At 46.4% G+C, this 25,539-nt stretch overlaps 1 protein-coding gene across 3 annotated transcripts in view; it reads right to left on the minus strand.

Moving 5' to 3' along the window:
* The window catches only part of LOC135554375 (RNA binding protein fox-1 homolog 3-like), a 460,460-nt gene that overhangs the window by 162,324 nt on the left and 272,597 nt on the right, over window positions 1-25,539 (minus strand). For all 3 annotated transcript variants that reach the window (XM_064986655.1, XM_064986656.1, XM_064986653.1), the window contains exon 5: window positions 8,167-8,276. In XM_064986655.1, the coding sequence (XP_064842727.1) occupies window positions 8,167-8,276 (110 nt within the window). The remainder of the gene's footprint in view (window positions 1-8,166; window positions 8,277-25,539) is intronic.

Genomic DNA, 25,539 nt, shown 5'->3' on the forward strand with positions numbered 1-25,539 from the left:
TGACGACATGGATATTCAGCTAGTGGGATATACGCTACACCGGCTAGATAGAACAGCACACACAGTAAGATGAGAGGGGGCGGTCTGTGCATATTTGTAAACATCAGCTGGTGCACGAAATCTAAGGAGGTCTCTAGATTTTGCTCACTTGAAGTAGAGAATCTTAATAACTGGAGACCACACTATTTGCCAAGAGAGTTTTCATCTATACTTTTAGTGGCTGTTTATTTTCCACCACATACGGATGCTGGCACTAAGACCGCACTCAGTCAGTTGTATAAGGAAATAATTAAACAGGAAACCGTTCACCCAGATGTGGCGCTCCTAGCGGCTAAAGACTTTAATGCAGGGAAACTTAAATCAGTTCTACCTCATTTCTATCAGGATGTTAAATGTGCAACCAGAGGGGAAACAATTCTAGATCACCTGTACTCCACGCACAGAGACGTGTACAAAGCTCTCCCTCTCTCTCCATTTGGTAAATCTGACCACAATTCTATCCACTTGATTCCTGCTTACAAGCGAAAATTAAAGCAGGAAGCACCAGTGACTTGGTCGATAGAAAAGTGGTCAAAAGAAGCAGATGCTAAACTACAAGACTGTTTTGCTATCACAGACTGGAACATGTTCCGGGATTCTTCAGATGGCATTGAGTACACCACATCAGTCACTGGCTTTATCAATAAGTGCTTCGAGGACGTCATCCCCACAGTGACTGTACGTACATACCCCAACCAGAAGCCATGGATTACAGGCAACATTCCCACTTAGCTAAAGGGTAGAACTGCCGCTTTCAAGGTGCGTGACTCTAACCCGGAAGCTTATAAGAAATCCTGCTATGCCCCCCGAAGAACCATCAAACAGGCAAAGCGTCAATACACGGCTAAGATTGAATCGTAATACACCGTCTCCAACGCTCGTCTTATGAGGCAGGGCTTGCAAACTATTACAGGCTACAAAGGGAAGCACAGCCGCGAGCTGCCCAGTGACACAAGCCTACCAGATGAGCTAAATCACTTCTATGCTCGCTTCGAGGCAAGCAACACTAAGGCATGCATGAGAGCATCAGCTGCTCTGGATGACTGTGTAATCACGCTCTCCGTAGCCGACGTGAGTAAGACCTTTAAACAGACGGCCTGATGGATTACCAGGACGTGTGCTCCGGGCATGTACTGACCAAGTCTGTAATACCAATATGTTTCAAGCAGACCTCCATAGTCCCTGTGCACAAGAAAACTAAGACAACCTGTCTAAATGACTACAGAACTGTAGCACTCACATCCATAGCCATGAAGTGCTTTGAAAGGCTGGTAATAGATCACATCAACACCATCATCCCAGAAACCCTAGACCCACTCCAATTTGCATACCACCCAAACAGATGCACAGATGATGCAATCTCTATTGCACTCCCAACTGCCCTTTCCCACCTGGACAAAAGGAACACCTACGTGAGAATGCTATTCATTGACTACAGCTCAGCGTTCAACACCATAGTACCCTCAAAGCTCATCACTAAGCTAAGGATCCTGGGACTAAACACCTCCCTCTGCAACTGGATCCTGGACTTCCTGATGGGCCGCCCCATGGTGGTGAGGGGAGGTGGCAACACATCTGGCACGCTGATCCTCAACACTAGAGCCCCTCAGGGGAGCGTGCATCATTAAGTTTGCAGACGACACAACAGTGGTACGCCTGATCACCGACAATGACGAGACAGCCTATAGGGAGGAGGTCAGAGACCTGGCCGTGTGCTGCCAGAATAACAACCTATCCCTCAACGTAACCAAGACAAAGGCAATGATTGTGGACTACAGGTTGAGAGCTTCAAGTTCCTTGGTGTCCACATCATCAACAAACTAGAATGGTCCAAACACACCAAGACAGTCATGAAGAGGGCACGACAAAGCCTATTCCCCCTCAGGAAACTACAAGTATTTGGCATGGGTCCTCAGATCCTCAAAAGGGTCTACAGCTGCATCATTGAGAGCATCCTGACTGGTTGCATCACTGCCTGGTGTGGCAACTGCAAGGCCTCCGACTGCAAGGCACTACAGAGGGTAGTGTGTACGGCCCAGTACATCACTGGAACTAAGCTGCTTGCTATCCAGTACCTCTACACCAGGTGTCAGAGGAAGGCCCTAAAACTTGTCAAAGACCCCAGCCACCCCAGTCAAAGAGTGTTCTCTCTACTACCGCATGGCAAGCGGTACCGGAGCGCCAAGTGTAGGACCAAAAGGCTTCTCAACAGTTTCTACCCCCAAGCCATAAGACTCCTGAACAGGTAATCAAATGGTTACCCTGACTATTTTCATTGTGTGCATCCCCCCAAACCCTCTTTTACGCTGCTGTTACTCTCTGTTTATCATGTATGCATAGTCACTTTAACTATACATTCATGTACGTACTACCTCAATAGCCCAACTAACCAGTGCCCCCACACATTGGCTACCCGGACTATCGGCATTGTGTCCCGCCACCCACCACCCGCCAACCCCTCTTTTATGCTGCTGCTACTCTCTGTTTATCATATATGCATAGTCACTTTAACCATACCTACATGTACATACTACCTCAATCAGCCCGACGAACCGGTGCCTGTATATAGCCTTGCTACTGTATATAGCCTCGCTACTGTTATAGCCTCGCTATTGTATATAGCCTCACTACTGTTACAGCCTTGCTACTGTATATAGCCTCGCTACTGTATATAGCCTCGCTACTGTTATAGCCTCGCTACTGTATATAGCCTCACTACTGTTATAGCCTCGCTACTGTATATAGCCTCGCTACTGTTATAGCCTCGCTACTGTATATAGCCTCGCTACTGTATATAGCCTCGCTACTGTATATAGCCTCGCTACTGTTATAGCCTCGCTACTGTTATAGCCTCGCTACTGTATATAGCCTCGCTACTGTATATAGCCTCGCTACTGTTATAGCCTCTCTACTGTATATAGCCTCGCTACTGTTATAGCCTCGCTACTGTATATAGCCTCGCTACTGTATATAGCCTCGCTACTGTTATAGCCTTGCTACTGTATATAGCCTCTCTACCGTTATAGCCTCGCTACTGTATATAGCCTCGCTACTTTATATAGCCTCGCTACTGTTATAGTCTCGCTACTGTATATAGCCTCGCTACTGTTATAGCCTCACTACTGTATATAGCCTCGCTACTGTATATAGCCTCGCTACTGTTATAGCCTCGCTACTGTATATAGCCTCGCTACTGTTATAGCCTCGATACTGTATATAGCCTCGCTACTGTTATATCCTCGCTACTGTATACAGCCTCGCTACTGTTATAGCCTCGCTACTGTATATAGCCTGGCTACTGTTATAGCCTCGCTACTGTATATAGCCTGCTGTTATAGCTACTGTTATAGTATATAGCCTCGCTACTGTTATAGTCTCACTACTGTATATAGCCTCGCTACTGTTATAGCCTCGCTACTGTATATAGCCTGGCTACTGTATATAGCCTCGCTACTGTATATAGCCTCGCTACTGTTATAGTCTCACTACTGTATATAGCCTGGCTACTGTTATAGTCTCACTACTGTATATAGCCTCGCTACTGTATATAGCCTCGCTACTGTTATAGCCTCGCTACTGTATATAGCCTGGCTACTGTTATAGTCTCACTACTGTATATAGCCTGGCTACTGTTATAGCCTCGCTACTGTATATAGCCTCGCTACTGTATATAGCCTCGCTACTGTTATAGCCTCGCTACTGTATATAGCCTCGCTACTGTTATAGCCTCGCTACTGTATATAGCCTGGCTACTGTATATAGCCTCGCTACTGTATATAGCCTTGCTACTGTTATAGCCTCGCTACTGCATATAGCCTGGCTACTGTATATAGCCTCGCTACTGTTATAGCCTGGCTACTGTATATAGCCTGGCTACTCTATATAGCCTCGCTACTGTATATAGCCTCGCTACTGTATATATCCTTGCTACTGTATATAGCCTCGCTACTGTTATAGCCTGGCTACTGTATATAGCCTCTCTACTGTATATAGCCTGGCTACTGTATATAGCCTCGCTACTGTTATAGCCTCACTACTGTTATAGTCTCACTACTGTATATAGCCTCGCTACTGTTATAGCCTTGCTACTGTATATAGCCTCGCTACTGTTATAGCCTCGCTACTGTATATAGCTTGGCTACTGTATATAGCCTCGCTACTGTTATAGCCTGGCTACTGTATATAGCCTGGCTACTGTATATAGCCTCGCTACTGTATATAGCATTGCTACTGTTATAGCCTCGCTACTGCATATAGCCTGGCTACTGTATATAGCCTCGCTACTGTTATAGCCTGGCTACTGTATATAGCCTGGCTACTGTATATAGCCTCGCTACTGTATATAGCCTGGCTACTGTATATAGCCTCGCTACTGTATATAGCCTCGCTACTGTATATAGCCTCGCTACTGTATATAGCCTGGCTACTGTTATAGCCTCGCTACTGTTATAGCCTGGCTACTGTTATAGCCTCGCTACTGTATATAGCCTGGCTACTGTTATAGCCTGGCTACTGTATATAGCCTGGCTACTGTTATAGCCTCGTTACTGTTATTTTTCACTCACTTATTTGCTGTTGTTTTAATTCTTTACTTTTCTATTGTTCACCCAATACCTTTTGTTTTACTTAAAAACTCCCGTGTTGGTTCAAATCAAATCAAATTTTATTTGTCACATACACATGGTCAGCAGATGTTAATGCGAGTGTAGCAAAATGCTTGTGCTTCTAGTTTCAACAATGCAGTAATAACCAACAAGTAATCTAACTAACAATTCCTAAACTACTGTCTTATACACACTGTAAGGGGATAAAGAATATGTACATAAGGATATATGAATGAGTGATGGTACAGAGCAGCATAGGCAAGATACAGTAGATGGTATCGAGTACAGTATATACATATGAGATGAGTATGTAAACAAAGTGGCATAGTTAAAGTGGCTAGTGATACATGTATTACATAAGGATGCAGTCGATGATATAGAGTACAGTATATACGTATGCATATGAGATGAATAATGTAGGGTAAGTAACATTATATAAGGTAGCATTGTTTAAAGTGGCTAGTGATATATTTACATCATTTCCCATCAATTCCCATTATTAAAGTGGCTGGAGTTGAGTCAGTGTCAGTGTGTTGGCAGCAGCCACTCAATGTTAGTGGTGGCTGTTTAACAGTCTGATGGCCTTGAGATAGAAGCTGTTTTTCAGTCTCTGGGTCCCAGCTTTGATGCACCTGTACTGACCTCGCCTTCTGGATGATAGCGGGGTGAACAGGCAGTGGCTCGGGTGGTTGATGTCCTTGATGATCTTTATGGCCTTCCTGTAACATCGGGTGGTGTAGGTATCCTGGAGGGCAGGTAGTTTGCCCCCGGTGATGCGTTGTGCAGACCTCACTACCCTCTGGAGAGCCTTACGGTTGAGGGCGGAGCAGTTGCCGTACCAGGCGGTGATACAGCCCGCCAGGATGCTCTCGATTGTGCATCTGTAGAAGTTTGTGAGTGCTTTTGGTGACAAGACAAATTTCTTCAGCCTCCTGAGGTTGAAGAGGCGCTGCTGCGCCTTCTTCACGATGCTGTCTGTGTGAGTGGACCAATTCAGTTTGTCTGTGATGTGTATGCCGAGGAACTTAAAACTTGCTACTCTCTCCACTACTGTTCCATCGATGTGGATAGGGGGGTGTTCCCTCTGCTGTTTCCTGAAGTCCACAATCATCTCCTTATTTTTTTGTTGACGTTGAGTGTGAGGTTATTTTCCTGACACCACACTCCGAGGGCCCTCACCTCCTCCCTGTAGGCCGTCTCGTCGTTGTTGGTAATCAAGCCTACCACTGTTGTGTCGTCCGCAAACTTGATGATTGAGTTGGAGGCGTGCGTGGCCACGCAGTCGTGGGTGAACAGAGAGTACAGGAGAGGGCTCATGTTCGAGCCTGAAAGTAAGCATTTCACTGTAACAGGTACACCTGTTGTATTCAGCCAACGTGACAAATACACTTTGATTTGAGTGTGTGTGTGTGTGTGTGTGTGTGTGTGTGTGTGTGTGTGTGTGTGTGTGTGTGTGTGTGTGTGTGTGTGTGTGTGTGTGTGTGTGTGTGTGTGTGTGTGGGTGAGTGAGTGAGTGAGTGAGTGAGTGAGTGAGTGAGTGAGTGAGAGAGAGAGAGAGAGAAAAAGGAGAGCAAGCCTTCCAAATAGTTTCTGGTGTTGTAAATGCAACAATACTACAATTGTAAAACATGTAAAATAAGTATACTAAGTGAAATTCTGAAACTGTGTAGATTTTGTAGGATAAATACTGACCGGTTAGTGATACTTGAAAGTCTGAAGCGTCAATATTATTGTCAGTGACTGGTGGACCCTGAGGAACTGTTGTGTTGTTCCCTTCTCCCCATCGGCCAAGAACAATAGAGACACCTTTTCAGTGCATTAACCCCTTTTAAATGGGAAGTGAAAGCCACCTCTCTGACAGGTAGACTGTTTCATGTCTTTGTCACCTCCTCATCCTTCAAAGGCTTCAGCTCAGCACACGCCACCATGCTCTGAATCATTTACTGTGTTCTCTCTCTCTCTCTCTCTCTGTCTGTGTGTGTGTGTGTGTGTGTGTGTGTGTGTGTGTGTGTGTGTGTGTGTGTGTGTGTGTGTGTGTGTGTGTGTGTATGTGTGTAGGTGTAGGTGTGTGTGTGTGTGTGTAGGTGTGTGTAGGTGTAGGTGTGTGTGTGTGTGTGTGTGTGTGTGTGTGTGTGTGTGTGTGTGTGTGTGTGTGTGTGTGTGTGTGTGTGTGTGTGTGTGTGTGTGTGTGTGTGTGTGTGTGTGTGTGTGTGTGTGTGTAGGTGTAGGTGTGTGTGTAGGTGTAGGTGTGTGTAGGTGGAAGTGTAGGTGTAGGTGTGTTTGTGTTGGTTTATATTGTAGTGTTTGTGTTTTGTGTCTGTGAGTGCGTTCAGTTGACTTTTTGGACATATTTTGATATGTCAGCAAAGTTGCAGGAAACGTATTTCTATACTGTAAACCTTTTTTCTACAACAACCCTTTTTATGTACCCTCATTTCTTGTTGTAACTTTTACATACCATGCTGACTTCTTGTGGTGACCACATAGGACCACACCCATGCAGACAATAGGATGCCAATTGGACACATGGTGTAGCAAACTGTTGGAAACACACTTGGAGAGAAAATGATCTCCAGCATTGTGTTTGCCCTGGAGCCACAATATTTGGTTCATAGTTCTCTCATGAGGATGGCTCTGGAATCCCTCACTTCCACAGTTTTGGATTCCTGCCATTTTGGTAACAGAGCCGACTCATATACAGTCATGGTTCTTAACTGACAGAAGCATGATAAATCCATCCAATTGTAAAGATACATAATAACGTTGAAAATGAACAGAATAACAAGTTACCCATCCTGAGTTTGTCAACATGTCTTATCCCTGTGTGACATTACTGAAAGCCTGTATGACAACTGACATCAGCCAATTCCAAAGTACTATTATATCCAAGTCTAAACCAACATGAAATGTCCTTTTGACAGAAAGGGTAAATACTTATCATTCATTCTTAACCCAAGTATCAACTTGTACTCTCAAGCCCTTAATTATAATCTTGTAATTTTCATTTAGGCTGTCTGCATGAAACTACATTTCATGAATTATTTAGCTGGTTATGCTCTTTTCCCAAAGGAAACTAGACTCTCTCTCTCTATAAGAACCTGAAAGGCAGAGAAAAATAAGAACCACATATGCCTTCACCTCTGTATCTCGGGCCTGAGAGGAATGTAGAAGACTTCGTTGACGTCTTCACTTGTACTCACATGGGGCTTTCTTAGCTTCAGCTCAAACCTTTAGAGGAACCAAAGCCTTTCAAAAGAATGAAATACAACAAATGGCTTAGATGTGGTGGGGATTCCTTGACTTAAAACTTACTGTGCAGGACTTTCATATCGTGGAACATATAACAACTTCAGATAACAAGATGTCAACAGTAGGGGCATCAAACCCAGCCACAAGAGACTGCAGGCAGAGATTCATCCACCTGAATTCTCCGCTGCCACATGGAGCCACGTGAGGCGCTCAGTACAAAATGGAGGTAAGTGTGAGAAGTAAGTGTGATGTGAGGGGCCAGAGCTGCTCTTACCAGTCTCGTGAAGAGGGGAACTCCTAAATGCCAGAGGTGCTCGTTGAGCAGCCCGCTGTACACCACGTTCCCGAAGACAGCAATACTTCCTGATTTACACAACGTGTTTCCTACAGGGACAGAAACAGAGAGGAGAGAAAATTCAAATGGACTACACTACACTCCAGCAATGTACTAGGCTTTATTAGCAAGATTGGAAATTTAAATCATAGGAAATCATTGCACAACCACAGAAATTGAAATAAAAGAAAGAAATAAGAAATATAATAGAGAGCACCACATTGATTGTTATGAATATTGATTTCAGAGGTTTATGATGGACAGGGAAATGTAGCTGCTGTGAAATCGATAGCACAAGTACATGTGTTTCAACTGCAGATGGCGGAACCTCCAGCTAGCCTAATGAGATGCTTTACAGTGATAACATCAGTGTGTAACGATCAGAGGTGTGCTGAAGGAGAGATCTGTCAGAGAAAGTCTGTACAAAGCCACCCATGACAGTGCCTCATACAGTATGTTACATACAGCTCTGGTTAGTCCTTCGTTCCATCAACACAGGAAGTCAAACTCCTTGACCCTCGAACTCCCGTTCCCTCCATGCTCCACCCCCATTAGCACAATCTCCATGTGAGGACAGTCAGACCACAACGTTGGCAACCCTGTATGAGACATGTAAGCCCGGCCCTCGGCCCTCGGCCCTCAGCCCTCCGCCTCCAGCCCTCCGCCTCCAGCCCTCCGCCTCCAGCCCTTGGCCCTCTGCCTCCAGCCCTCCGCCTCCAGCCCTGGCCACAGTGACACGGTTGCTGTGTATGAAGAGCTTCTGCCTGGAGAGGAGAGAACCACTCTTAAGTTAGGCCCCTGCAGCAGCTGAGGAGCCAGCCAGCCCACACACCAACACTAAGGTCCCCACAACATATGATTTACACACACACACTACTACATGTCCCCAAGTATGATGAAGGCAGGTCCCCATTGTAATTTCTGCACAAAGGAATGCTGCATAGGGGAGGTGGGGGAAACTGGAAGCAGTGCTGACAAGCAACACATGCATTATTTAAAAACAAAAGTAAAAAATGCCCATTAAAGTGTCAGTGGTGCTCTCGGCGGCTGGCGGTGGAGGTGGCTAGAGCGCGGTGTGTGTATTACTGTTATTAATGGGCCAGGCGTGGGGGGCATTGCTACGCTGTGATTGCTTTGCTGTTGCCATCCAGGGTTCACGCAATTTTTTTCACCCATTCTTTTTCAAGAGCGTGTGTGCAAGTGTGTGTCTGTGAGTGAGTGAGTGAGTGAGTGAGTGAGTGAGTGAGTGAGTGAGTGAGTGAGTGAGTGAGTGAGTGAGAGTGAGAGAGAGAGAGAGAGAGAGAGAGAGAGAGAGAGAGAGAGAGAGAGGGAGAGATAGGGAGAGAGAGATACACTGCAGGCCAGGAGCAGCGTCAATGAGCTCCGACTGCTAATTAAGAGAGGGACCTTCCCCAGCGAGTAGCAGCACAAGTGCTTCTATCATCCTCTGATACAGTGTCATGTTCTTCCTAAATACAGTGTGCTGGGGATGGGGTGGACATATTGGAAATAAGTACATAGCACTTCACTATGCAGTATGAGATAAAGGGTTACTGTTACTGACAGTGGCCCTTATAACTACAGTCAACCTTTAACTGCCTCAGTCTCCAACACATGTTACAGTCATACCTTTAACTGCCTCAGTCTCCAACACATGTTACAGTCATACCTTTGGAGTACAGAAAGATGATGTAATACTTCTCTGAGAAGAAAGAAGACGACATTGTGGTCCTGTGACTGAGTGTTGGCTCTCTCCTCAGTTCTGACACCACTTCACTACAGAAGAATTTAAAGCGTAGGGAAAATCAAGCAATCAAGCAATCAATACAGTATCCCTCTGTCACGACTTCCGCCGAAGTTGGCTCTCCTGCCCGTTCCGGCGGTGCTCGGCGGTCGTCGTCACCGTCCTATTAGCCACTACCGATCCCTTTTTCGTGTATCTGTTGTTTTTGTCTAATTGGTTTCACCTGTGTGTTGTTTAGTTAATTAGCGTCTGTATATAATGTAGGTTGTCCCGCCCTTGTTTTGTGCGGGATTGTTTATTTTGTCATTCATTTTGTCTGTCGGTGTTTTGTGTTTCCTATTCTCCGGTTAGTCTTTATCCTGTGTTGGATAATTTCACCCTGTGTGTATTTGTGTTATGAACTTGAGTGAAGACCCAAAAGCGGTTTTAACAGAAAACAGAGTTCTTTAATGAAAAACAGGAATGGCATAAATCCTCTTCCAACGTTGTCAGCGGAACAAAAAGAACGTTAGTATAGTGCAGGATCCACCTGCCAGGCAGACTCCGACAGGACAGGACAAGGTGGAAGCAAACGAGACGACAGCTTGCTTCTGGCATCAAAAAACACAAACAAGAATCAGACACTGAAAGTAGCAGGAACAGAGAAAGAAATAGAGACCTAATCAGAGGGGGAAGAGAGAACAGGTGTGAAAGAGTGAATGAGCTAGTTAGAGGAGATGTAGAACAGCTGAAGAATGAGAGACAGAGAAGGTAACCTAAAAAGACCAGCAGAGAGAGAGAGTGAAGAGAAAGGACAGGAACAGACATAACAAGACATGACAGTACCCCCCACTCACCGAGCGCCTCCTGGCGCACTCGAGGAGGAAACCTGGCGGCAACGGAGGAAATCATCGATCAGCGAACGGTCCAGCACGTCCCGAGAGGGAACCCAACTCCTCTCCTCAGGACCGTACCCCTCCCAATCCACTAGGTACTGATGACCACGGCCCCGAGGGCGCATGTCCAAAATCTTACGAACCCTGTAGATGGGTGCGCCCTCGACAAGGATGGGGGGAGGGACGAGCGGGGCGCGAAGAACGGGCTTAACACAGGAAACATGGAAGACCGGGTGAACGCGACGAAGATAGCGGGAGAAGAAGTCGCACTGCGACAGGATTAATGACCTGGGAAATACGGAACGGACCAATGAACCGGGGCCAACTTGCGAGAAGCTGTCTTAAGGGGAAGGTTCTGAGTGGAGAGCCATACTCTCTGACCGCAACAATATCTAGGACTCTTGGTCCTACGCTTATTAGCGGCCCTCACAGTCTGCGCCCTATTACGGCAAAGTGCCGACCTGACCCCTTCCAGGTGCGCCGCAACGCTGGACAAAAGCCTGAGCGGAGGGGACGCAGGACTCGGCGAGCTGAGATGAGAACAGCGGAGGCTGGTACCCGAGGCTACACTGAAAAGGGGATAGACCGGTAGCAGACGAGGGAAGCGAGTTGTGGGCGTACTCTGCCCAGGGGAGCTGTTCTGACCAAGACGCAGGGTTACGAAAAGAAAGACTGCGTAAAATGCGACCAACAGTCTGATTGGCCCGTTCGGCTTGACCGTTAGACTGGGGATGAAAGCCGGACGAGAGACTGACGGAAGCCCCAATCAAACGGCAAAACTCCCTCCAAAATTGAGACGTGAACTGCGGGCCTCTGTCGGAAACGACGTCAGACGGAAGGCCATGAATTCGAAAACATTCTCGATAATGATCTGAGCCGTCTCCTTAGCAGAAGGGAGCTTATCGAGAGGAATGAAATGAGCCGCCTTAGAGAATCTATCGACAACCGTAAGAATAACTGTCTTCCCCGCTGATGAAGGCAGTCCGGTGATAAAATCTAAAGCGATGTGAGACCACGGTCGAGAGGGAATGGGAAGCGGTCTGAGACGGCCGGCAGGAGGAGAGTTCCCAGATTTAGTCTGCGCGCAGACCGAACAAGCGGCGACAAATCGACGCGCGTCACGTTCCCGAGTGGGCCACCAGAAACGCTGGCGAATGGAAGCGAGCGTACCCCGAACGCGGGGTGGCCGGCTAACTTGGCAGAGTGGGCCCACTGAAGAATGGCCGGACGAGTAGGAACGGGAACGAACAGAAGGTTCCTAGGACAAGCTCGCGGCGACGGAGTGTGAGCGAGTGCTTGCTTTACCTGCCTCTCAATTCCCCAGACAGTCAACCCGACAACACGCCCTTCAGGGAGAATCCCCTCGGGGTCGGTGGAGACCTCAGAAGAACTGAAGAGACGAGATAAAGCATCAGGCTTGGTGTTTTTTGAGCCCGGACGATAAGAAATAACAAACTCGAAACGAGCGAAAAACAGAGCCCAACGAGCCTGACGCGCATTAAGTCGTTTGGCTGAACGGATGTACTCAAGGTTCCTATGGTCAGTCCAAACGACAAAAGGAACGGTCGCCCTCCAACCACTGTCGCCATTCGCCTAGGGCTAAGCGGATGGCGAGCAGTTCGCGATTACCAACATCATAGTTACGTTCTGACGGCGATAAGCGATGAGAGAAAAACGCGCAAGGATGGACCTTGCCGTCAGAGAGAGAGCGCTGAGAAAGAATGGCTCCCACGCCCACCTCTGACGCGTCAACCTCAACAACAAACTGGCTAGAGATGTCAGGTGTAACAAGAATAGGAGCGGATGTAAAACGATTCTTAAGAAGATCAAAAGCTCCCTGGGCGGAAACGGACCACTTAAAGCACGTCTTAACAGAAGTAAGGGCTGTGAGGGGAGCTGCCACCTGACCGAAATTACGGATGAAACGACGATAGAAATTAGCGAAGCCCAGAAAGCGCTGCAGCTCGACGCGTGACTTAGGAACGGGCCAATCAATGACAGCCTGGACCTTAGCGGGATCCATCTTAATGCCCTCAGCGGAAATAACGGAACCGAGAAAAGGGACAGAGGCGGCATGAAAAATGCACTTCTCAGCCTTCACATAAAGACAGTTCTCCAAAAGGCGCTGGAGGACGCGTCGCACGTGCTGAACATGAATCGAGAGAGACGGAGAAAAAATCAGGATATCGTCCATGTAAACGAAAACAAAAATGTTCAGCATGTCTCTCAGGACGTCGTTAACTAGTGCCTGAAAGACAGCTGGAGCGTTAACGAGGCCGAAAGGAAGAACCCGGTATTCAAAGTGCCCTAACGGAGTGTTAAACGCCGTCTTCCACTCGTCCCCCTCCCTGATGCGCACGAGATGGTAGGCGTTACGAAGGTCCAATTTGGTGAAAAACCTGGCTCCCTGCAGGATCTCGAAGGCTGAAGACATAAGAGGAAGCGGATAACGATTCTTAACTGTTATGTCATTCAGCCCTCGATAATCCACGCATGGGCGCAGGGACCCGTCCTTCTTCTGAACAAAAAAACCCCGCTCCGGCGGGAGAGGAGGAGGAGACAATGGTACCGGCGTTGAGCGAAACCGACAAATAATCCTCGAGAGCCTTACGTTCGGGAGCCGACAGAGAGTATAATCTACCCCGGGGGGGAGTAGTTCCCGGAAGGAGATCAATACTACAGTCATACGACCGGTGTGGAGGGAGAGAAGTGGCCTTGGAACGACTGAACACCGTGCGCAGATCGTGATACTCCTCCGGCACCCCTGTCAAATCGCCAGGCTCCTCCTGTGAAGTAGAGACAGAGGAAACAGGAGGGATAGCAGACATTAAACAGGTTACATGACAAGAAACATTCCAGGATAGGATAGTATTACTAGACCAATTAATAGAAGGGTTATGGCGCACTAGCCAGGGATGACCCAAAACAACAGGTGTAAAAGGTGAACGAAAAATTAAAAAAGAAATGGTTTCGCTATGATTACCAGAGACAGTGAGGGTTAAAGGCAGCGTCTCACGCTGAATCTTGGGGAGAGAACTACCATCTAAAGCGAACAAGGCCGTGGGCTCCCCTAACTGTCTGAGAGGAATGTCATGTTCCCGAGCCCAGGTCTCGTCCATAAAACAGCCCTCCGCCCCAGAGTCTATCAAGGCACTGCAGGAAGCAGATGAACCGGGCCAGCGGAGATGGACCGGAAAAGTAGTGCGTGATCCAGAAGGAGAGGCCTGAGTAGTTGCGCTCACCAGTAGCCCTCCTCTTACTGATGAGCTCTGGCTTTTACTGGACATGAGGTGACAAAATGACCAGCGGAGCCGCAGTAGAGACAGAGGCGATTGGTGATTCTCCGTTCCTTCTCCTTGGCCGAGATGCGGATACCCCCCAGCTGCATAGGCTCAGCATCCGAGCCGGCGGAGGAGGGTGGCAGTGATGCGGCAGGTGGCAGTGATGTGGAGAGGGGAGCAGCGGAGAACGCGAGCTCCTTTCCACGAGCTCGGCGACGAAGATCAAACCGTCGCTCTATGCGAATAGCGAGAGCTATTAAGGAGTCCAGACTGGAAGGAACCTCCCGGGAAAGGATCTTGTCCTTAACCTCGACGAGGAGACCCTCCAGAAAACGAGCGAGCAAAGCCGGCTCGTTCCAGTCACTTGAGGCAGCGAGAGTGCGAAACTCAATAGAATAATCCGTTATGGATCGATTCCCCTGACATAGGGAAGACAGGGCCCTGGAAGCCTCCTCCCCAAAAACAGAACGGTCAAAAACCCGTATCATCTCCTCCTTAAAGTCTTGATACTGGTTAATACACTCAGCCCTCGCCTCCCAGACTGCCGTGCCCCACTCACGCGCCCGTCCGGTAAGGAGAGAAATGACGTAGGCGATGCGGGCTGCGCTCCTGGAGTAAGTGTTGGGCTGGAGAGAGAACACCACATCACACTGAGTGAGGAATGAGCGGCACTCAGTGGGCTCCCCAGAGTAACACGGCGGGTTGTTGATCCTGGGCTCTGGAGACTCGGAAACCCTGGAAGTGGGCGGTGGATCGAGGTGGAGTTGGTGAACCTGTCTTGTGAGGTCGGAGACTTGGACGGCCAGGGTCTCAACGGCATGTCGAGCAGCAGACAACTCCTCCTCGTGTCTGCCTAGCATCGCTCCCTGGATCTCGACGGCGGAGTGAAAAGGGTCCGGAGCCGCTGGGTCCATTCTTGGTCTGATTCTTCTGTTATGAACTTGAGTGAAGACCCAAAAGCGGTTTTAACAGAAAACAGAGTTCTTTAATGAAAAACAGGAATGGCATAAATCCTCTTCCAACGTTGTCAGCGGAACAAAAAGAACGTTAGTATAGTGCAGGATCCACCTGCCAGGCAGACTCCGACAGGACAGGACAAGGTAGAAGCAAACGAGACGACAGCTTGCTTCTGGCATCAAAAAACACAAACAAGAATCAGACACTGAAAGTAGCAGGAACAGAGAAAGAAATAGAGACCTAATCAGAGGGGGAAGAGAGAACAGGTGTGAAAGAGTGAATGAGCTAGTTAGAGGAGATGTAGAACAGCTGAAGAATGAGAGACAGAGAAGGTAACCTAAAAAGACCAGCAGAGAGAGAGAGTGAAGAGAAAGGACAGGAACAGACATAACAAGACATGACAATTTGGGTTGACCGTTGTTTATTTTGTTCACCGGAGAATAAACTTTATATCGCTATCTGCTCTCTGCGCCTGGTTCCACCCACCTTGACTAGACGTGACACCCTCTAGCTACATATTCATAAACAGAGGAAGGCTCGAGTCAGTTCATGTCACATTCTTCTCTGTAACTGCCTCTGAAATGCAGCCAGAAAGCAAGGTGCTAAAAAAAACCATATGATTTCAACACATAGTTCCACTATTTAAAAAGAGCATGTGGAGCATTTCTTCCATGTAATAACATGTGTTCATTCTTTAATCTGGTGACATGTGGTTTCTGGTCCGTCTGTGTTAAAGAGTTGATATTCTGTTTCTGGTGCCCATGTCTTTTTTCTGTTAGGTCCTCTCAGCAGTTGTGTGCTTCTATCTTTCCTGCAGACTCAACATTATCGAGGCCAACCTCTGATTAATTATTAATTGTGTGATTAAAATGTAGAGAAGGAGGTGTGTGTGTGGGGAGGGGTTGGGTTGGGTAGCAGCCTGTATCCTTTCTACATCATTGGTGTCAGTCTCCACAATGCTATTATCCAGACCTTCAAATCCAGACATTTTTCATCGCTATCTTTATATATGTTTCTGTTACATATCAGAACAGGGCATTTGACAGGAAGCTTCTAACAGAGCGTAATGGTCAAATCACAAGGCACATGTGATGGTGATGGGGTGGTGGGTGTTGTTTTATTAAGTGAGTGATGCCGTCTCTTCAACTGAGTGTGCCTGGCGTGATCCTCCTCTGGATCGGTATGTGACTCCCCCTTTCATCTCAGAGTCACACACACAGAAAGACATCATGAGGGATTTGGAGCCCAACACTTCCCTGTCAGACTACAAGCAGCATCAGCCATGTGTAGCTTACTTCACCAAATGAGGACCTAAAGAAAAATCCCAGAAAAATGTGTACCGCTCACTACAAACCATAAGCAGTACATGCAGTGTAGTAGTAGTCATTTGTAGCACAATACAAGCATTGAATGAAGTAAAAAATAAAATAAAATGTATCTGTCAATTATTGTCAAAAGTGTTTGCAATAGTTTAGGTGTTGGGTGAGATTTATTTTAATGAACCAAATGTGCAGTGTTTATCTGCTTATGAGTGAGTGTATGTGTGTGTGTGTGTGTGTCCTTCCCTGGCCACTGCTCTCACATGTGCTCCCCTGACAATGCAGATGAAGGTGGGGAGCTGGAGCACAGAGCTCCAGAGCGATGCAGCTCGGAGATCCTTGTTTCTAGCGACAAGGCACAGTGCTGCAATGCAATAAGGGCAAACAACACTCTTAATAATTCAGGGCATGATACCGTGAGGGGGGATGGGTGGGGCAGAGATGCCTTAGAGTACCGCAGAATGGCTCATTTAGCCCCTGCCACACATTATTAAAGTTGTATCGAACCCCCTCCTGAGTCCTTCCTCAAGTCTTATCCCCCTTCCTCATTCCAAAAGCCTGCGAGGTAACCAATAAGAGCTAGCAACATTTATAAACAACAAAGTACCCTGCACCTTGGAGGAGGTAAACAATGGTGTTCCTCTTAATCTCCTTTTCCCGTGCTCTCCGTGAGTCCTCGGGTCCAGAGTTTGTCATTGCTTTATCCTGTTTGCACTGTAGTCCACAGAGCCGTCTCATTCCGGATGATGTCCTTCCTGAGCTATGCCCATGGATGCAGTAAAATGTGGGGAATGAACCTTGGATGGAATCCGTTGGAGTAATAAAATAGTGAGACCCCTGTGTTAATGACGTATGATGGCATTGCTCTGGACATGTTCAAATAATGATAATAGTACTTAATTAGAAAGAAGATTTCTGCTCCAAAGTGCTTTCCCTGTTTACATTAAAATAGGTTGACGCTGAGATAAGATAGGCTTGTCTACACAATTGCTCCAAAATAATACAGTTGGATTCAGATCAAAAGCAATGCATTGGTGAATTTTAAACAAAACATGTTTTCCTTTTTTCATGTCAATCACATAAAATAAGTATTACAAAATGCAAATTGCTACCATGTAATTACTAATTAAATGCCAGAGAACAATGCACTGGCTATAAAATAATCAGATAGTGACAGATGCAGTATACACTGCTGCAGGGTCCTCTTAAATCATAACAAATGTTTCCTGAGAGTGCAACATATGCCGCCACATATGCAAAATGCAGCTAACCAGGGAGTAAAGAAAAGCCTGCCCGTGAAAGTCAGAGGCGTTATGGTAGACATAGAGTTTGATGATAGACCTTGTAAATCAGTGCAACTGGAATAGCCAGCCAGCCAGTCAGTCAGCCAGTGTGACTCTTTCTATCTCTTTCTCTATTTCTGCCTGCCATTTTAGCTGCTCAACACAGAGGTCCCATTTTCTTCAAAAATATGTAAATTAGCCACGTTGGCTCCTGTTGTAGGGCTGATCTGGTCTGATCCTAACAGTGAAACCTACCTACGTACTAAACTGTACCACTCCCTCCTCCAGGAACCCAGCGGTAGGAAGAAAGAACGAGGTCCCTGAGGTATCCCTCCTCTCATAACACCAGCCCTGTTAATAGATGAGTCATTACATTCAAAGTGAATAATTATTTTAATACCATAACATATAAAAAATAAAACCAAATAAAGGCAGATATATAGGCAGCATATTTTGTAGCTTGCATAGCGCCTATGAACTTTGATCAGAGCTAATGTAGTTATTGTGTCACATTGAGGTGGTAGGGCCAGCGGAGGGAGGGAGGCTCCAGTTGTAGCGTGTTCTCCTCAGATAGCTCCAGCTACAGTAAGCTCCCCTTTGCTCTCCCCTCCTCTAATCTCCTCTCCCGTCCTCTCCCCTCCTCTACTCTACTCTCCTCTCCCCTCCTCTATTCTCCTCTACCGCCCTCTACTCTCCTCTCCCGTCTTCTACTCTCTTCTCTCCTCTCCTCTCCCGTCCTCTACAATCCTCTCCTCTCCCATCCTCTACAATCCTGTCCTCTCCCCTCCTCTACTCTACTCTCTTCTCCCCTCCTCTATTCTCCTCTCCTCTCCCGCCCTCTACTCTCCTCTCCCGTCCTCTACTCTCTTCTCTCCTCTCCTCTCCCGTCCTCTACAATCCTCTCCTCTCCAGTCCTCTACAGTTCTCTCCTCTCCCTTCCTCTCCTCTCACCCCTTCTCCCCTCTCCTCCTCTGCCCTCCCCTCCTCCGCTCTACTCTCCCCTCCTCCCCTCCTCCCCTCTCACCCATTCTCCTCTCCTCCCACCCCTTCTCCCCTCCTCTCCTCCTCTCCTTTCCCCTCCTCTCACCCATTCTCCCTTCCTGTCCTCTTCTCGCCTCTCCTCTCACATCCTCTCCAATTCTCTCCTCTCCTGTCCTTGTGCATTATGAATGGAGCCATGTTCAGTCACGGACTGGCTGCACTTTCTGAACTTTCGCTGAGTAAGTTCTACTGGCTCCTCTACTCTTTAATCATTCCCCATTAGAGCAGAGGCCTATTGACTTCCAGTATGGAGATGAATAAGGCTGTAGCACCAGCACCAGCCATATCTGGCTGCAGGCAGGAAGGAAGGGATTCACAGCACTAATAACAAGCCTGGGCCACAGACCCAGACCCAGACCCAGACACAGAAACAGACCCAGACCCAGACCCAGATACAGACCCAGACCCAGACCCAGACCCAGACACAGACCCAGACACAGACCCAGACCCAGAAACAGACCCAGACACAGACCCAGACCCAGACAAAGACCCAGACACAGCTGATGAAGAGCACTGGATCTGGGGAGGAGGAGGAGGAGGAGGAAGAGGAGGAGGAGGAGGAGAGCCTCTGACGGTGGATGACATCAGTATCATCAGCACTGGAACTGTTATTGATTTCGTAGCCTTCAAAACTATTACTGACGTCATCACCTTCATCTTCATCACACTTCGTAATCTGAGGATAATAATTTACTTGGCAGCCAACAATAAAACGAATCAATAAATAAATTAGCTTTTAAATTGAAACTATAGAAAATGAAATATTTGACAAGCATTCACATTTTTGGGAGCTTTTTAAAAATGTTTGATTCAAAACTGCAGGAGAATTCTTGAGGTCCTGGCAATTGGAGAGAACTGGGAGAGACAACAGTGGATGGAGATGCAGCACATATGTCTCTATGTCTCCACTGTAGCCTGTGTTAAGGTGGACTGGGCCACTCAGTAGAATGGAGTTATGATGAAGGGCCTTTAGGATTGTATCAGACTATTGATTGCTAGCAGCACTGAGAGACGTGGTTTACCATCGTTATAAACAACCTTTTTGTGAAGTACAGTTTGGGGAAACAAATTATTTTATTTAGTAGATTTTTGGATTTGACTGTTGAATAATTTATGGCTACACAACCCTTGGAACGGGGAGCGAGAAAACCCCCACAAAGAGCACATATCAAATGCTATCATATACAGGCCTGCATACTTGAATGCTTTCTCTTTCCAATAGATTTTTTCCCACTCAACCTCCATCGGCTCTGCTTTGTCAACATCAGTTGAGTGAGAAGTCCCAAGGGCCAGAAAATCTCCTGTAATCTGCCAGACTTTTCTGCCATGTATGGCACACTTGTTTTCCTATATCCCTCTAAGTGTTATTGAGTCTGCAAACGCTGACATTGTTTTATCATTTTGGGATCCAGTATTTGGGTGAAATGCCCAGTAGGGCTGTTTGAATTACTTGAGCTGTGGTGAATATTATGCCAGATGTATTCGTCACCCAGATGCTCTGTATTAATTCATGGATAAATGACAGAATGATGGCTATGGAAACAAATGCATGTATTTTTCACATCAATTAATAATTCAATGAATTCATATCAGATCTTTTCACATCAGATATATTTCAGATCTGATTAGTCAAAAGACCAATTAGTGAAAAGAAGATCAGAATTGGGTTACCTGTGTAAACACAGCCTATTTGATCTATTTATGTCCTTGGTCAGGGGCTGATGACAAGTGTCTGTTTAAGAGCCCTTGTGGAAAAAAGGTGGATAACATCAGTAATCCTGCAATGAGGAAATACTCGAGCAGCAACTCACACAGTGGGGGAGGTGGAGGAGGAGGAGGTGGGGGGTCTATAAAATATCAAAGCAGATCGATTAGCCTGACCTCATACCATATCCATGTTGTGCAGCGAGGGAGGGAGCCATACAGGGTCAAATCAGGTCAAGGAACAAAACAAAGCAAGCCCAATGATATTTTTCAGATTTTTGGCATAGGTTATTTTGTTAATAACGATAGAATAAATCCTATTTTCACCTATTTTGTGGGAAAATTCATCCAAACTAGCATTATTGCCATTCTCACTTGTACCGGAGACAAACTGTGATTGCTACAGTGCTGCAGCAGTCGTTCCTTCCTGAAAAATAACAAAGAATCACCAGGGATGATGGCTCTCACATCGTGTTCCACATTCGTGTTGTCTAGTATCGGCTTTATAAAGACCATGGCCCACTCAATTGCACTCCAGAGGCAGAAGCTTACTAACTGAAACCAGGTCAACTGATAGGGGAATTGTATTGTTATCTTTATATGTGCGCCGCAGATACAGTGGTGGAACTCTTGTTAGCGACTCTGTCGTTTACAAAGCAATCAGGCTGGGTTATCGACACGGGAGGAGCGTAACTAACCTACAGTAATCCACTCCATGTTTGCTAATGAACGGCTGCGCGGCTTGGTGCCCTGGCTATAGCTATGCCACGGACGGAGACTGAAGATGGAGAGAGCTCCAGAATAAACAGGAACAAGGGAGAGGGTGGAGGGACGATCTGGGTATGGGATGGGGAGGAGGGGGGCTGTTGCCCTGTCTTGACATCCCATCATGAGACCCCTTGGCTGGGCCGGTCAGGGAGGGGAGAGAGGGAGGGGAGGCTTGCTGCTGCTTGCTGGCGATGCAGAGTCTGTTTGCTGTGCATCCATCAACCTCTGTGTCCTGCCGAGGAGGCGATCGATACCCAACACAAAAGCTCATTGATGACAGACAGCTCTTGACAAACATATAGCATTTTTTCTGTCTAGTATAGCAATAATCTCCAAGGTCAGTGTGAGTCATTCAAGACGGTGGAGACACAAGGAGCTCATGCGAAGCGCCGTGAGACGGCTTCTTACGGGCTGAAACAAAGGGATTGCACTGATGTATTTTAGTGTCTATTTTACTTCTTGGCACATTGTTAGACTCCACATTATAAAGAGAAGGAGAGGCACCATGAACATGACAATTGGCGAAACTGTCATGCACTGTCAATCACTGACAGCAAAACCCCAAGGACAATCCACAGACCAGGAAGCTAATGGCTACAGATCATTGGTTGCTGTTGCTTTGAACGGGACATACTGTAAACCATCGGAACCCGCCACTGTTGATCTAAAAGGAATTTATACCTTTCAAAACACAGTCTCATACTGAATATAATATACTGTACATAGATCTAAAGTCCCCATACAAGCCCTTACTTCCCCCTCCCCACCTCTCCAATCCACTCAGACCCGGCACCAGGATAACGCGACCAAGGGGGCAGTTGAAATCAGCGAGGGGGCACAATTTTGGGGGGTTCTTGCATTGCAATTATATTGAATTCTGCTTATATCATGTTACACCACAATAAACATAAAGTTCAAATGCCATGACAAGTAGGCTACAGATTTCGTGCCAATCTCTGCTGGACAGCACATTACACACTAAAGCAAGGCCGTTTTAGTGATGAATATAGGCTAGAAAGTAGATAATAGGGCAATTCATCTATTACAAACAGCATATGTAACACACAGCTGTCTTACCAAAACAATGCAAACTAAACGCTGAAAGTAGTAGCCTAGTTATTCATGCATGCAAACAAAAACACAGACAAAATTGTGAATGTGAACGAGTGGGAACAGAACAAAACAGTGGTACCAAGTGAACAAAATATCAGATGAATAAAGGCATGACACAATCTATAATTGGGCTAGTTATATTAACTGTAAACAAACACAGTAAGAAAAGGTGAATGGAGATCCAGATAACCAAAACAGCCTACTGCAACGGCATTCCTCCTCCTCTTCTGAGGAGGAGTAGCGAGAAGGATTGGAGCACCAATGCGCACCAATGTACATAACGTTTATTTAAAGATATAAACTGAACTCTGCAAAACAATAAACGTGAAACGAACAAAACTGAAACAGTACGGTGTGGCAACAAACACTCACACGGAAACAAACACCCACCACTCAAAAGTGAAACACAGGCTACCTTAGTATGATTCTCCATCAGAGACAACTAACGACACCTGCCTCTGATTGAGAACCATACTAGGCTGAACTCAAAACCCCAACATAGAAAAACACACATAGACTGCCCACCCGAACTCACGCCCTGACAAATAATAAATAAAGACAATACAAAGGAAATAAAGGTCAGAACGTGACAGTACCCCCCCCCCCAAAGGTGCGGACTCCGGGAGCAAAACCTGAACCTATAGGGGAGGGTCTGGGTGAGCGTCTGTCCGCGGTGGCGGCTCTTGCGCGGGATGTGGACCCCACTTCAACACAGTTTTTCTCCGCCTCATTGTCCGCCTCCGTTGCCTCTTAAAACACGGCGACCCTCGCCGCCGACCCCGGACTGGGTCCCGAATGGACAGGACATTCCGGCCCAAATAATTTTGCACGCCCAATTTTTCAGTTTTTGATTTGTTAAAAAAGTTTGAAATATCCAATAAATGTCGTTCCACTTCATGATTGTGTCCCACTTGTTGTTGATTCTTCACAAAAAAATACAGTTTTATATCTTTATGTTTGAAGCCTGAAATGTGGCAAAAGGTCGCAAAGTTCAAGGGGGCCGAATACTTTCGCAAGGCACTGTATGTGCTCTAATATAATTTTTTGGGGGATAATTCTCTACCTGAGTAAGTGGAAACTCGAAACATTTGCTAGCTCACTAACTCTAAAGATAATACCCACTCATTGTAGCCATGTATTAATCTAAAGGTACATTTAGATTTTAACATTGTGTACAATCGGAACACTTTTCAAGTGGCTCACTTGACACAGCAGCAGGCCCCATAAAAGCAGGTACAGGAGTCAGACACTTTCATTACAGGAGTCATGAGGACACTGTACATTACTGTTTGACCAAATCATGGTTTTAGCCTCCTAAAAAAGAGGACGTTTTTAGTAAGGTGAATGAATGTGCAGCCCACACCGATGAAACCAATACATTTTTTAACTCCCACAGCCAGCTGTCAAAAGGTTGAAAAATGTGACTAAATGGTCGCAGTCTGGAGCCCTGCCTTGTGGGATTTTCTGCCTTGAGGCATACTCTCTAACTTTCATTTTACTTCAACGAAAAAGGTCTCCATCTTCACAATCAACAGTAGCCTCGGCCAATGCTCCTCTCACCTTTTCTCTGTCCTCAGAAGCAGGGCAACCGTGACAATTTGGACAGCTAAAATATTTTTTAATTGTCTTTGTATTTATTTAATCTGCAGAATTTTGGCAAATACTGGTTAACGGAAACCTGCACCCCAATGGCTTTCTATAGCCCCCCTACCAGTGGAGGCTCCTCAGAGGAGGCAGGGGAGGACCATCCTCCTCAGTGAATTACATTTTTTTTTTAAATAGTGAAACATTAAAAATGTTATCCATTTCAGACAAAACTATACAAAATATATTCACGTCACCAAATAATTAATTCAAAATTCAAAAGGCACTCAAACATCTGAGCTATCTTTGTTGCAGGTGCATGGTAACAGTTTAAAGATGAGAAAAAGCAGAAACCTGCACACTGTTCTTGCTAGTATCACTGCTCTTTATTAAGCTTTACATATCAGCCTCAAGGCCTTGAGTTCAGACGAAGGCCTTGAGGCAGATACGTAAATACAAAATAATTGATTAAAACACACTGTTATGTAATGAAGGTCTACAGTAGCCTCAGCAGCACTCTGTAGGATAGCACTGTGGTGTAGCCGGAGAACAGCTAGCTTCTGTCCTCCTCTGTGTACATTGACTTCAATAAAAAAAACTAAGAAGCTCGTGGTTCTCACCCCCTTCCATAAACTTACACAGCAATTATGAGGACTTCCAGAGGACGTCCTCTTGCAGCATGAACTGGCATGTTGTCTACCAAATCAAAGGATCAGAGAATGAATCTAGAACTGGAATCATAAGCTACAGCTAGCTAGCACTGCAGTGCATACAATGGGGTGAGTAGCTGACTCAAAGACAAAGAAGAGAGAGAAAGACAATGTAATGTATTGCCACTGGGGCCTGCCAGTGTAACTGCTAAACTGCTTGCTGCTGAATGTAAACTGTACACCTTGATTCTCTCGACCTGTGCACCAACGTTGTAAACTTTCATTCATAGGCTAGGTTGCAGCAATCTCATGATGGGTACAAGGAAAATATTAGTATCATGTAGTAGCCTAAATCGATGTTATATTGAGCTGAGTGACTGGAGTATGAATGACAGTCATCCAATATGCTGTAATAGAAATAAGGCCATCTTAAACGGCACCGGCCGCCACTGCCTCCTACACACACCCATTGTGCTGACAGAGCAGTGGAGATACAGATTTGAAGATAACCTGTCACTCAATCATTTTAACTTTTTTCTATTTTTATATAGGCACAAAACTAAAACTGAGGAGGCTCAGGTTTGAACTGAGGGTGCTTAGCCCGATTTGCCCCCTCGTGGAGGGGACTCCATATTATCATAGTTATTATGGAGACTCAGACGGATAGAGAGAGAGCCACACATACATAACATGGGGACCTACAGGTGTGAGTTACGATGGAGACTTCCAGTCATAATAGAAGGCCAGGCTTCCCCCCCAGGCCATCCTGCCAGCTGGCCAGAGTGAGTGAGAGTGATGCCCGAGCGAGGCAGCCCCATTAGGGAAGTGCTGCCTGGTGGTGATCAGAGCTGAGCGCTAGCTAGGAGCGGTATGCAGGCCGGGCAGGCTAGCTCAGGTAATTAAAGGCAAACCCAAGAAGGCAGGCAAAGCGGGGGCACCCAGATTTATGCGGCTCAGTAATGCACACACTAAAGTCAGCCCGCCATCCAAAGGC

The sequence above is a fragment of the Oncorhynchus masou genome, chromosome 14, assembly GCF_036934945.1.
Source record: "Oncorhynchus masou masou isolate Uvic2021 chromosome 14, UVic_Omas_1.1, whole genome shotgun sequence".
Lineage (NCBI taxonomy): Eukaryota > Metazoa > Chordata > Actinopteri > Salmoniformes > Salmonidae > Oncorhynchus > Oncorhynchus masou.